Source organism: Callithrix jacchus, chromosome 1 (assembly GCF_049354715.1).
Source record: "Callithrix jacchus isolate 240 chromosome 1, calJac240_pri, whole genome shotgun sequence".
NCBI classification, from domain to species: Eukaryota; Metazoa; Chordata; class Mammalia; order Primates; family Cebidae; genus Callithrix; species Callithrix jacchus.
Genome location: NC_133502.1, coordinates 167,576,005 through 167,590,483, shown reverse-complemented (window position 1 = coordinate 167,590,483; position 14,479 = coordinate 167,576,005). Strand labels below are relative to the sequence as shown.

General features: G+C 41.6%; 1 protein-coding gene across 2 annotated transcripts in view; it reads left to right on the top strand.

Annotated features, from left to right (window-relative positions):
* BRINP1 (BMP/retinoic acid inducible neural specific 1) overlaps positions 1–14,479 on the top strand; it is a 200,973-nt gene that overhangs the window by 163,177 nt on the left and 23,317 nt on the right. For both annotated transcript variants that reach the window (XM_002743254.7, XM_078375351.1), the window contains exon 7: positions 1,118–1,340. In XM_002743254.7, coding sequence (XP_002743300.1) covers positions 1,118–1,340 — 223 coding nt within the window. The remainder of the gene's footprint in view (positions 1–1,117; positions 1,341–14,479) is intronic.

Sequence of the window (14,479 nt, the reverse complement as noted above, 5' to 3'; positions counted from 1 at the left end):
ACGAGATAATTTTAATGGCTGTGCCAAGTTGACACTCTGAAACTCAGCATCACAAACTGAGGCAGAAACCTTTACCCCAGAGACTCAAGAGTTTGTCACCCTCTCTTAAGCTGAAGTTTTTCGAAATGTGAGATGATGCCAGATGGGACACATGTACAACTTCAAAGCACACTGGATCACGGAGTGGGGAAGTTGATCCATTTCAGTTCTCTGTCAAACCTGCAGATTACATCAAAGAGAAAGTTTCAGTTTGGTGCTAGCATGCCTTTTACACCTCTCTAACATTTGCTAATTTCTTGTATTTCAACATGAGAGCAGGCATGGAGGTTTGATCATTTAGCAGGCAACAGTGTCTGACTAGAATTTATTAACAATGTTTTTTTCATATTTATTTTTACAGCTACCATTCTTCTGGAGGCATGCAATAGTGATTTTCTCTGGAGAATTTGAGAAACATTTAGTTTTCAATTTCTTTTTTTTTTTTTTTTTTGAGATGGAATCTCCCTCTGTTGCCCAGGCTGCAGTGCAGTGGTGTAATCTCGGCTCACTGCAACCTTCGTCTCCTGGGTTCAAGCAATTCTTCTGCCTCATCCTCCTGAATAGCTGGGATTACAGGCACCCACCACCACACTCAGCTAATTTTTGTATTTTTAGCAGAGATGGGGTTTCGCCATGTTGGCCAGGCTGGTTTCAAACTCCTGACCTGTAATCCACCTGCCTCAACCTCCCAAAGTGCTGGCATTACAGATGTGAGCCACCACACCCAGGCTTGTTTTCTGTTTTTCAGTTAAAAATAACAATTTCATTCAAATAACATGTTAAGTAGATATAATAATATATGAATATTACTATAAAGTTGGTTTTCTGATGTCAGAATTGTGGGAAGCCCTGTCTTAAGCAAGGATGCACTATGCAGATTTCCTTCATAAGAAAGCATAGTGGCTTTCGCCCTTTCTAGTAGGGGAAGGACAGGCTAATCCCATGTTCTATGGCCCGCAGAAAGAAAAATTATGTTTGCAGGCCTGGCTTATTGGAAGGTGAGTCTAAGCATTCCAGGCAAGATCACATGGCTACTGTCATGCTTAGCCCTTCTCTCTCGGCCTTTGTCTCTCACTAGATGAGTTTAAATCGTTTATGAAGCGCCTCCCCAGCAACCACTTCCTGACCATCGGGAGCATCCATCAGCACTGGGGCAATGACTGGGACCTGCAGAACCGCTACAAGCTCCTGCAGAGTGCCACAGAGGCACAGAGACAAAAGATCCAACGCACTGCCCGCAAGCTTTTCGGCCTCAGTGTACGCTGTCGCCACAATCCCAACCACCAGCTGCCTAGAGAGAGGTAAGTGCTGCCACCACCTCCACATCTACAGGCCCCGCCCTGGCATTAGTGTAGATTATCTTGATGCCGAGTGAAATGCAGTGCAGATGGTGCATTTGCGGGGTGGCAAGCAGGACCTTGCATGGTCCAGACCAACAAGTTTCTGGATCGTGTCTGGCTTCTCACCTACTGGCTCTGGCTGCAACAGACTCCACACTCTTTCCTGAATATACCATAAATTTTCAGCCTTTGTGTTCGGTCTGATTCATCTTACTGAGGAGGGGAATTAACACTAGCTCTGATAGCTATATGGCATTAACCTGCTGTTTAAAATATATTTTCTATTTAATTTTTAAATTACTGAGCAAAGCCGATTTTAGCATCTCCACCTTAATGGTGAAGAAACTGGATTAACTAATTAATCAATCACTGCCTTATTTATTGAGGTCCCTTGATCGGAGCCTGGAGTGAGTGACACACAAAAGTTACCTTAGTACAAAATGTCAGGAGACACTCACTTGCCAGGTCATTGAGTGCAGGGTCCTCACCTGAGAGTGTCACCTTCAGTGCCAGGCTATCTTGCTGCTGCTGAGTCAGAGCTAATGCTGCTGTTTCCTCCGTAAAGTCTTCCTTTAGTCCCAGCCCTGCCCTGGATGTACTGGGTATCTGCCAGATGGCAGAGAATACAGAGATGGACAAGACAGACAGGGCCCACACCGCCACAGAGTTAGGGTTTCCTAACTCTCTCAGGGGCACACAGGGAAGGAGCCAGAATTTGAATCCAGGTTTTTCGGACTCTACTTTTCCAGGGCGTTTCTGATCTGAAGCTGATCTTTAGAGGTGCCTCTAGAGTTTCTGAAAGGGCATCACAGGACAGCTAAACGGGCAGGGTGGGACTCTCCATCCTGCTTCAGACAGAGCAGCTCTGCTATTATTTCTTGCGTGTTTGGGGGTTCTATCTTCTATTTTGTTCTAAGAAAAATCTGCTCTTAAAAAGAATAAGCCCATTCACGTTCCCGTAGCATGCTCTGTGTCAGTCACATATTTATATATATATATGGTTGTTACTCTGTCGTACAAATCAGGAAATGGAAGCTGAGAGAGGTCAAGTAGTTGGTCCAAACCTACAATGTAAATCAGTGGTTCTGGCTTGCAGGCAGTGTTTTCCCCAGGGGACATTTGAAAATATCTGAAGACAATTTTTTATTATAACAGGGGTAAGGGGTATTATTGCCCAGGCAGTTCTCACAACAAAGAAATATCTGACTTCAAAAGTTAGTGGTGTTCAGGCTTAGCAATTCTGATGTAAGAGACACAAGATGCCACCTGTTTTAGGTTGGTGCAAAAGTCATCATGTTTTTTGCTAATGGTTCATTCAGCCTCTGTATTCTGTCTGATTCACCTGATTGAGGTGGGGAATTAGCACTAGCTCAGATAGCTATGTGCCATCATCCTAGCTGTTTAAAATATATTTACTGTTTAATTTTTAAATTACTGAAATTTCTAATTAAATTTAAATTAAATCCTATTTAATTAAATTTCTATTTAATTTTTAAAATTTCTATTTAACTTTAAAATTACCATTTAAATTTAAAATTACTGGTTTTGCTAATGGCAAAAATCACGATGACTTTTACACCAACCTAAATAAATCTATAAAGCAAAATCTTCTCCCCCTAACCAGCCCGTTCTACTGGCACTCAAGATTTAACAACTGCAGTCTTCTAAAGCAGTCCCTCCACCTAATTAGCCCATTGGTGCATTCTTTTTTCTCTCATTTTTCTTGAGTCAGAGCTAATGCTGCTCTTCCCTCCATAAAGTCTTTCCCGATTGTACTAGCCAATATAGAAAGCTTCCTATTCTAGATTCCCACTAATCTAAAATCCTTTCCTTAGTCAGTGTATTTCTTTCTTTACCTCCCTTATGAAACATCCTCCTTGCATAGACATTCATGCTTATCTCAGTTTTCCCCATTCCTTCTAAATTTGAGCCCACTGCTTTGCATCTAGCTTGTAATAATTTTATTACTTTGTGGATTAAATATAATTTCTTATGCCAGTTTCTTGTTGCAATGCTGCTGAACCAAGGACTAGAAAAGGTCACAAACTTGCTTTCTTGTCAAGTGCAACAGATGCACAGACTGCTACCACGAGCAAGTCTCTGAAGAAGCTTCCTTTTAGATCCATCGCACGTCTGCCATAAGACCCACATCGAGCACTGTGGGAAATTCAGAAACACACCCAGGGAACAATGCTGTGAAAGATGTCTTGTACAGCAGAAGTGGGGAGGGGTTCTTCTGTCAATCAGACCCCATATGTATTAGTGTGTGGGAGTTGCCGTAACTAAGTACCATGGACCCAGTTGCTTCAACAATGGAAATTTATTTTCTCGTTGTTCTGGAGGCTGGAAGCCCAAGATCAAGCTGTCAGCAGGCTTGTTTTCTTCTGAGGCCCCTCTTTCTGGCTTGTGAATGGCTGTTTTCTTCCTGTGTCTCCACGCGGTCTTTCCTCTGTGTGCGTCTGCGTCCTAATAGCTTCTCTCTCTTTTTTCTTTTTATAAATTTATTTTGAGACAGAGTCTCACTTTGTGGCCCAGGCTGGGTGCAGTGGCACTGTCTTGGCTCACTGCAACCTCTGCCTCCCAGGTTCAAGCTATTCTCCTGCCTCAGCCTCTGGAGTAGCTCGGATTACAGGTGTGTACCACACACTCAGCTAATTTTTGTATTTTAGTAGAGACAGGGTTTTGCAGTGTTGGCCAAGCTGATCTTGAACTCTTGACCTCAGGTGATCCACCCACCTCAGCCTCCCAAAGTGCTGGAATTATAGGCATGAGCCACCACACCCTGCCCTAATATCCTCTCTTAAGAGGATGCCAGTCATGTTGAATTAGAGCTGATCTCGATGATCTCATGTTAACTTAATTACCACTTTAAAGACTTATCTCCAAACACAGTCACATTTTGATGTCCTAGGGTCTAGGACTTTAACACATAAGTTTGGAGGGGTATATACTTCAGCCCATAATATTATAGGAGGTAGCTTTTGATCAGATCTTTAGGTGAAGAAACTGTGCCTCCTAAGGAGCAACCAAGCTCCATGCAAACCTGGTTGAGGAGGGCAACGCTTAACCATTATAAGAATTCAAACAAATACCTCTTTCCGTTATGGTGATGATTGTCACCTCAGACAATGGAGAGTAAGATCCAAGTTCCGAAGACACTGGGAAGGCATATTTGTTAAAGATGAGTAAACTCAGGGACTGAGCAACATCAGATATGCCAGGTTCAGGGAAGACTCAAGAGGATTTTCAAAGGAGGGTAGCTGGATAGGCATTATGAGGAAGGAAGGAGGGCAGCACTGGATAATAGGAGTAAGATTGGGAAAAGTCAAGGAGTCTGGATTTACATCCCACCATTAGTAAGCTGTGTGGCCTTGGGCAAGTCACTTCACCATGCTCAGTGTAGGTGTCTGCATCTTTGAATAAGTCTCTGTTCTCCTTTTGCAAACTGTCAGGTGTAGATAGCTAAAAATGCTCTACCATCACTGGGACCTTCAAGGACAGAGCTCACAGTGCTGCCCTCTCTCCTCCTAAGAGGAGAAAACCTGCCCTAATCTTAATGTTATTCTCACTTGGAGAGGATGTCAGGCATTCCACCATTGGCAGGTCACTCAATTATACTAGTTTGAAGAGTATTGAATGCTAGGTACTGAGGGGTAGGAGCACACAGACACTAGGCTCTATGGCCAATTCCTCTGAAGCCTTCCCAGGAGAGATGAACTGCCTTGGCCTGGCTGTGGGCTGCTTCCTGACATCTGAATCTGAGGCTTTAATGAGCATTTCTCACACCGCAGGGCACCTCTCTGCCATGGAGCAGTGTCAGACAGAGGTGCTAACACTGGGAACCTTGGGCCACCTCTAGCTGAGCAAGCTGGTATTTGCAAATGAACTGATTGCTTGGTTTCAATATGTCTGCTTGCTGAAGTCTGTGGAAGATGTGCATGCTGAGCAGGTGCTGTTACTGCAGCAGATACCACAGAGATGTTTACTTGTCTCATGAACAGGTGGCATTGTTAAAGTAAGGTGGGAGAGAGAAAGAGGGAACAAGCACAGGGCCTTAGCCACACATGGACTGGTCCAACTCCTGGCTCCATCACTTCCCAGACACGGAGCTTTATGTAAGGCCCTGCACCTCATTTGTGAAAGGGAATAATAACACTTGCCTTCAGGTTAAGTATGATGATTAAGATTTTAAAATTTAAATAGCCTCGGTAAAGTACCCGAATCAGTTAAAAGGAAGGGAGGAAGGGAGACAGTAAGAGACAGAAGGGAAGGAGCTGTCACTTAGTATATGTATTCTAAAGGTCAGGCACTGTTCTTTAGCATCTTATATGAGATTAACTAATTTCCTCCTCACTACAGTCTTATGAAGTGGTCCTGTTACTATTCCTATTTTACAGATAAAGGAACTGAGGCACAGAAAGGTTAATAATGTACACAGGGTCAATGAATGTTAATTAATTTATTGTTACTTCAAAGAAATGTTAAGATTTAGATTTATTGAGAGGTCAACTATTGCTAATTAAAACTTGGCTTCAATGCTTGCTAAAAACGTAATATTGGCTGGAAGGCAAAAGTGGTATTTTGGCTATCTATTGGTGTAAAACAATTCACCCCAAAATGTAGTGGCTCAAAATAACACTATGTTATTTTCTCTTATGAATGTGTATCTTGACTTGGTACAGCTGAGCTGTCTCAAGCTGGCTGGGTCTCTTGTCATCTGGGGGCTTGACTGGACTGCATCTCCAAAATGACAAGCTCTTAGAGCCAATTGATGTTGGCTGTCAGCTGGGGGCTCAGCTGGGGCTGTGGCTGGAGTGCCCACACAGGACCTCTCCACGAGGACTGGACTTCTCGCAGCATGGCAGCCGGGTTCAGAGAGGGAGTGTTCAGAGATGAAAGCAAGCCGTAAGACTTGTTCAACAGCTTAGCCTTGGAAGGTGCAGAGCGTCATTTCCACCACGTTCTGTTGGCCAAAAGCCTAACCTAGGTTCAAGGGTGTGAATATTTGGAGGTGCAGTTCATTATGGGGGCTGGGGATATATCTTTTGGAGATGAGGTTCAATAGAAATTGAGTAGAATTAGAGCTAGAGGTGACCATCTTGGACATAGGGGACATAAGATTAATAATAACAATAATGAAGCAGTAACAGCTACTTACTGAGCAGCTAGTCTAACAAGCAATAAGTCGGCTAAAGATTCTGGCGTTACACCACCTTGGTTCAAATCCCACTTTTGTCACCTGGTTACGTTGTAAGTCTGGAGGAAGTTACTGAAAGCTTTGGGCCTCAATTTTCCTAGCTGTAAAATGGAGCTGATAATAGTGCCTACATCAGAAGGTTGTGTTCAGGATTAAATGCTTTAACATACGTCCTTAGGACAGTGATTAGCACATGGACAGCACTCAATACATGTTAGGTATTGTTCTTAGTTTTTTCCCCCAAGCACTGATATTTGGCACATAAATTTTTTGGCACTCAGTAGTTAGTTACCCAGTGAGACTGAGCATTGGTCACATGTATTTTTTAATCTAATACTCATCCCATCTCTGTGAAGTAGATGCTATTGGATCATTTATAGATTAGGGAACTGATGAGGCAGGTGTGATTAATTCATCCAAGGTCACATGGACAGGTCACGATGGATTAGACTTATTTTGCTGATTTTACTGTTGGGCTTGATGGTCACGATCACTGTGCAGAGCAGAAAGAACCCGTGTTATTTAAGCAGTACAAGGTGGCAGAGAGGTGGCTGTGTTGTGTTTGGGGCACCTGGTTGAATGTGTGGTAAAAGGCAGAGTTTGCTCATCAAGGTTGAGGGTAGTAGATGAGGATTGAAATAAATAGACTGTAGTGTGCTGAGATGCAGGAAATGTCCCTGAACATGGAGCCCTGAATTAACTCTCTCAAGCCCAAGCAGAAACCCAGGAGGACATATTCCCTGTAGGTAACTAGAAGAGGCCTGGTTCAGTGCAGTCCAACTCAGCATACATTTCCTGAGAGCGTACTATGTGGCAGGCTTTAGAAGCACAAACATAAGTAAGATTCATCCCACTCCAAGGCCCAGTGCTTGCTGAGAGGAGAGCAGCACGATAACTCCAGACCATATCCATAGATGGGAGTTCAACACTCTACCAAATGTTTATTGGGTAATCATTATGTATTAGGTTCTGTTTGAGGGTCTGGGGATACTGTGATGGATTTCTGTTAGCCCACAGGAGAGCTGGCCTTAGTGTCAGACTGCAGCTGGACATATCAAAGGAAGGCAGGGACCCACAGTAAGATTCCTGTGGATTGTCTTGTCACCAGGAGATCCTTACACTATGTAGAGTTTCAAAGGGAAAGATGGACTTTAAGTTTGGTCTCAGCTGTTACTGTACACTGAGACTTTTTAAGCCTTGGCTTTACCACCTATAAAATGGGTATAATAATTTCTGACTGCCTGCCTCAGAGGGCCACTAGGGGGCTCACCAGGGGTGGTGTATACATTTGTGAACTCTGAATGTGAGCTCTAGAAAGGGAACTATGCAATCGAGGTGAACTTGAAGCCAAACTCATCAAGAAGGGAATGGGGCTGAGTTCAGGTTCATGGCGACATTTCATAGTTAACACTTCTAAAACATTTACCATGCACCGGCCACTGTCATATGGCTTTCATCTTATTTAATCACTATAACAACTCTGTGAGGTACCACTAATTTATCCCACTTTATGAATAGAGAAATTAAGGTATAGAGATGTTAAATGACTTGCTGATGATTGAATAGCAGGTAGAAGACAGGTTCAAGCCCAGCAGAATCCCTTCTTGTTACTCCTCTGCTATTCTACCTATCCCCAAGGCAAGATGATCCAAGGGGTTTAGATGACCTGCCAAGACTAAAAACTGCATTGCATAGTGGTGGAAATTGCCTGTCATTGCAAAAGGGAGATGAAGGAAGGGAGGGAGGCAGGAGAGAAGAGGAAGAAAAAAAAGAATAGAGAGGGAATAAGGTAGAAAGGAAGGGAGGGAGGTAGAAAAGAAGCACAAAGTCATCTTGGGCAAAGCTGAATTTAGCTGCTTCCTGTGCAATAACCTGAATGTTTACTAACCACCTGATCTTCCAGTCTGGTGTCAGCCGCTGGAAGGCATTTAAAGATACAAACCACTGTGCCTTGGTCCTCAAACCATCATTATCTAGCCTCTGGGTGTGCTGAAAAGTGAAAAGGCATTGTTTTGTGAAGACAGAGACCTGAGTTCAAGTCTTATTCTGCCCTGTGAGAGCACTGGGTATAGAAATCCTGCCTTGCAGAGGTGGGGTGCAAGTTGAATAATGAACAATTGTACCTCACCTTTAACTGGGGCAGCTCTTCAGTGGTTTTCTTTATGGAAAATTCTGAATTAAAATTCATTCGAGAACCCAAGGTGATTTTTTTCTTTCTTTATTTCTTTTTTGCTAAAATAAAAACAACAAGGCTGAATTATCTCTGAGGTTCTTCCCAACTCTAAGAGACATAACAGTTACAGAGAAAGAGAGTAATAGTTCAATTCAAGAATGTTGATAGGTCAGTAATTCAGTCTTTGAGCAGCATTGCTTTCAGATGATGCTAATTAGTCCATTTTAATAAGTAGGCTAAAGTTCAAACTCAAATCTTCTTTTGCCTGAAATTATAGTGGCCTTTTGACTAAGTCTGTTTGGTCACTTTGCAATCTGTGTTCCATGGCAGTCAGAATTATCACTTAAGAAGCAAATTCAGTCTTATCACATCCCTGTTCAAAACTCCTTGGTTACTGCTTACTGCTTTTAGGAGAAAAAACAAAATCCAACAGATCTGCTATGCTCTGCTTCCTGCCTCGCCCTTGGCTGGGTTCCACAGCATTTCCTGGCTCTCTCAGTGACAGGACGGTTCTGCTTTTTTTCTTTGAGTTCTCTAAATGCCTAATTCCACCTCTCCCCTCAGCCTTTCATTTCAAAGGCTTCACCTGGGCTGTTCCTTCTGCTTGAACGTGCCTTCCTTTTTTGTTTTTTGTTCTTCACTGTGGTAGCTTTTACCTACCTGCCCTTCAGACCTCAGCTCAAATATTCCTCAAGAACATAGTCCCCACATTGAAAGGCTGTTTTAGGACTTGTTTATATGCTTCCTTATTATTCTAATTTTCTAATTGAACCCAAATTTTAGTTTACAAGTATATCTTTTTTTTTTTTTTTTATACAGAGTCATGCCTTGTCACCCAGGCTGAAGCACAGTGGTACGATCATAGCTCACTGTAGCCTCAAACTCCTGGGCTTAAATGATCCTCTGCCTCAACCTCCCAGGAATCGGGGACTACAGGTGCACACAACCATACCTGGCTAGTTTTTCTAATTTTTTGTATAGGCAAAACCTCACTATGTTGTCCATGTTTGTCTCGAACTTCTGGACTCAAGCAATATTCCCTCCTTAGTCTCTCTGAGCTACTGCACCTGACTACCCTTTTCCCTTTTTAAATCTATCTATTAGTGCCTATCTCTCCCATGAGACTATTAGCTCATTCATACTTTTTTATATTCTTCATAACTTTGTTCTTATAACTTTCTACCACACTACCTGACACACAGTAGCTATTCAAAAAACTTTGTTCAGTGAACAGACGCATACCTTATTTGCTTCTTAGAATGTGCCACAAGGTATGTTGACGTAATCTCCTGCAAATTGAGTTTCCCGATTATATATAAAGTATATGTACTTTCTATATATGTTGAATATATTTAGATTATCGTCCTCATTCACAAATGAAGAAACTAAGGTCAAAGGGAGTTAAGTGGCTTTTCCAGGGTCACTCAGTGAATTCATGAACAGACCATAATTAAACTTCAGGCCAGTAGACTGACAGTCCGGACAGTTTGGTAAAATCGAAACTGCAAATGGCAATTGTCTTCAACTGACCTGAATCCAAAACCTAAAGTTACTACTTGTTAATTCTATTACTTTGGGAAATGTTCTCTACTGGAAAAAAAAAAAAGAAAGAAAGAAAAACAGATACTAATCAATGTAATGAAATGAAGTAAAACTCCTAGCATCAAGTAGGTACTTAAGGTCAGTGTGATTTAATATTTCTTCCTTACATCTGGCTATCGTCTGTTTTTGTTTTTTTTTTTTTTTAAAGATTAGAGTATTGTGAGGCAAACAAGATCCATAGAAGCTTAACTTGAGGGCAGACAGTAGAATTATTCTGATGATGCTTGGTCTTTGATTTATTTTTACTTCTCAAATTCACATGGCCTTGACCCAGCAGTCTGAGCCTTAGCCAAGTACAATGTAATTATGCATTGTTGAGATGAAAATCTCTTGAGGGCATCAACCTCAGGCTCCGAAGCTGGGGCCGTAGCTTCTGAACCCATGTCAGCTTTTAACATATTTCCTTCTCCATACGGTGTTTAATTGGTGTCTATAGAAAGACTCTGGCTACCAAGATAATCATTATCTCTATTCTGACGACCCTCAATATTCACACTGACTTTGATTCTTCTCTCTGAACCCTGTACTTACTTGCCTCTGGATTTAATCTCCATAGGCTCCTGCAGTGGGGCAGAGGGATATGGCTTCCTATACTTTATTGAACTCAAGTCAGTTTCAGTTTATTAGACTGACAGTCCCGTCTTTGTCATTCATTAGATGTCTGACCTCCAAAAGTCTCCAAACCTACCAGAGCCCTGTTTCCCCAACTGTATGGTTAGGATAATAAGAACGGCTACCCCACAGAGTTGTTGCCATAGTCAATTTGTAGTGTATATGTGAAAATTCTTCGTAACTTGTAAAGAAATACACAGATATAATATTAATATATTCAAAGCCGGGTGCAGTGTCTCATGCCTATAATCCCAACACTTTGGGAGGCCAAGGGAGGTGGATCACTTGAGGCTAGGAGTTAAAAACCAGCCTGGGCAACATGGAGAAACCCTGTCTCTACTAAAAAAAATATGAAAATTAGCCCAGCATGTTGGTGCACTCCCGTAATCCTAGCTACTTGGGAGGCTGAGGCATGAGAGTTGCTTGAGCCTTGGAGGCGGAGGTTACAATGAACCAAGAACACATTGCTACACTTGAGCCTGGGCAACAGAGCAAGACGTTTTCTCAAAAAAAAAAAAAAACTTAATATATTCAAGAGCACAGCAGTAGTAGACCCTAGATATTTGACCCAACACTTTCTATTTCCAAGAAATGGATGCTCCTGTTGAGTAAAATAGAGCATGAGCCTAACAAACAAAATGTCATCGTATAATAAACGAAATAAGAAGCTCAGGACTTCAGACTCTATAGTCTGACAGACCAAAACGTGTGACTATCATTTACTACTGATAATACTTGGCATAGTATTAAGGCATTCAAGCTTCAGTTTTTCTACTTAGCGTGATGGAGAGAAAAATAGTAGCCAGCCTTGGAGAGCCAATAATTTTACACTGCTGGTGGCAGTGTAAACTAGTTCAACCATTGTGGAAGACAGTGTGGCAATTCCTCAAGGACCTAGAAATAGAAATTCCATTTGACCCAGCAATCCCATTACTGGGTATATATCCAAAGGACTATAAATGGTTCTACTATAAGGACACATGCACACGAATGTTCATTGCAGCACTGTTTACAATAGCAAAGGCCTAGAATCAACCCAAATGCCCATTGATGATAGACTGGACAGGGAAAATGTGGCACATACACCATGGAATATTATGCAGCAATCAGAAACCATGAGTTTGTGTCCTTTGTAGGGACTTGGATGAACCTGGAGATCGATGATAGACTGGACAGGGAAAATGTGGCACATATACACCATGGAATATTATGCAGCAATCAAAAACCATGAGTTTGTGTCCTTTGTAGGGATTTGGATGAACCTGGAGAACATCATTCTCAGCAAACTGACACAAGAACAGAAAATGAAATACCGCATATTCTCACTCATAGGCGGGTGTTGAACAATGAGAACACATGGACACAGGGAGGGGAGCACTACACACTGGGGTCTGTTGGGGGCAATAGGGGAGGGACAGTGGGGGGTGGGGAGTTGGGGAGAGATAGCATGGGTAGAAATGCCAGATGTAGGTGAAGGGGAGGAAGGCAGCAAATCACACTGCCATGTGTGTACCTATGCAACTATCTTGTATGTTCTTCACATGTACCCCAAAATCTAAAATGCAATTAAAAAAACATAGATGTGAGGGTTAGCACATAGTAAAATATGGCTTTTTATTGGACAAAACTGGAGATCGATAGTTTATTGGTTAATTTAAAAAGTGAAGTTAAACTAGGAAATCCTAAAATGTATACATGCTATGCATATCTGAACCATTTTATTTTAACTTAAAAACATATAAATGCTCATTTCTTGGCCAGCCTCTTGAAGTAAAGCCAAAATCTTTTTTGAAGGTAGTGATATATTCTACTTAACGTTTTACTGGTGTTCTTCCATAAACCATACCATAATTGCATAAAGTGGAGCAACAGCTTAGATTCTTAAAAAACTACTTAAATGTTTGTAGATTTTTTGTTACTTCCCCTTTATTTAAATCGATGGTCATTTTTGTCAATAACTGGTCTTTATAGAATTCAAATTAGTTTCCAGAGAAAAAGAGCAGTTCACATTTCATTGATTTGTTTTAGTTTTAATTTATTTATTTTATAACTTTCTAGCTCTAAGATATAATAGTAGCAAATACAATGGGCGTAAACAGTTTGGGAATATAGAAAACTGACTTTCAGCTCGTATACCTGTTACTTAGTGGAAATAGAAGCATGTGGATGTGTAACCAACCAGACAGGAGCATTTAATGCACCATCAGCTTCACACACCACATCTATCCAGTGGGAGGAAGAGTCGTTTTCCCACAATTACTTCACAAGGTCAATTATGAGAGCTTATCCCACTTGACAGAGAAACTCTGATTCCTAGTAACTTGCCACTCTTACTGAAATGACCTGCTCAAGATCACATATTATAGTAAGAAAAAAATGATGATAATGGTTGACACACACTGACCATTTATTATGTACCAGACACAGTTGTCAGTGCCTTATATATATTAATGTATGTAATCTTTATACCAACCCCATAAAAAAGGTTCTACTATGCTTCCCATATTATAGACAGAGAGTTTGAGTAGCAAAGGGAAATGCTGCAAGAGAAGAGGAGAGTGAGAGAAATGCATTCCTGCTGGGGAGACTGGAAAAAATGCTTTCCTCTGTCTGGATTACTTATTCATCCTTGAATTTTCAGGTTGGTCCCTGATTTCTTAGGAATATTTGGCCTGACTCAGTGGACAAAGTTACGCCCTTCTATTATATGCCTTTACTGCAGCTTGTGCTTCATTTTTTTCTAGCACTTGCCATATTTCCAATGCTGTGTTTAAGCCCAGACTTCCCCTCCTTGACCACAAATTCGGTGAAGGCAGGTAATGTGTTTTCCTTGCTAACCAGTGTATCCTCAGTGATCGGTAAAGTGCCCGGAACACCACAGCATAGCCTTTGGTGCGCTGAAGTGAGGGGACATTTCACATGGGAGCTGAGGGATGATTATGCTTTGTACTTGCAGTGAAAAGAATGATTTTCCATTCACTAAAACAATATGTACCTATGAAGAATAGAGGGTGGGATTAATTTTATCCAGAAATGTCAAATCAGAAACAGGATATAAGTCAGGATTCAGTACCTGGGCTTTGGAAACAGAGAAGACTGAGGTCAAATCTTGGCAAGCAATGTGCTCAGTGTCCTCTGGCCTTAAGTGTCCTCATCTGTAAAATGAGGATAATGTCTCCTCCACAGGGTTGTTGTGAGGATCACCCAAGATACATATTCACTATTCCTAGCATGTAATAAGTGGTCAATAAATATTAGCACTTAGTGCAGTTGTCCATATTGTTATTGGATAAGGTTAGGCCTGTATGTTGGGAAATTATGGAGGGATTGAATACCTAGTGATGGAGTTTATATCTTATCATTAAGGTGATGTGAAGCCAGCAGGAAAAATAATAGAAGGGACGCTGTGGCTTAGTAAAGGTTTTCTGGTAGCCATTAGAAAGATGAACTGGAGAATCAATGGGATCTCTCTGTTGGGTATAAGAGAATTCAGTATTTCTTCCCTGTGCTGACATG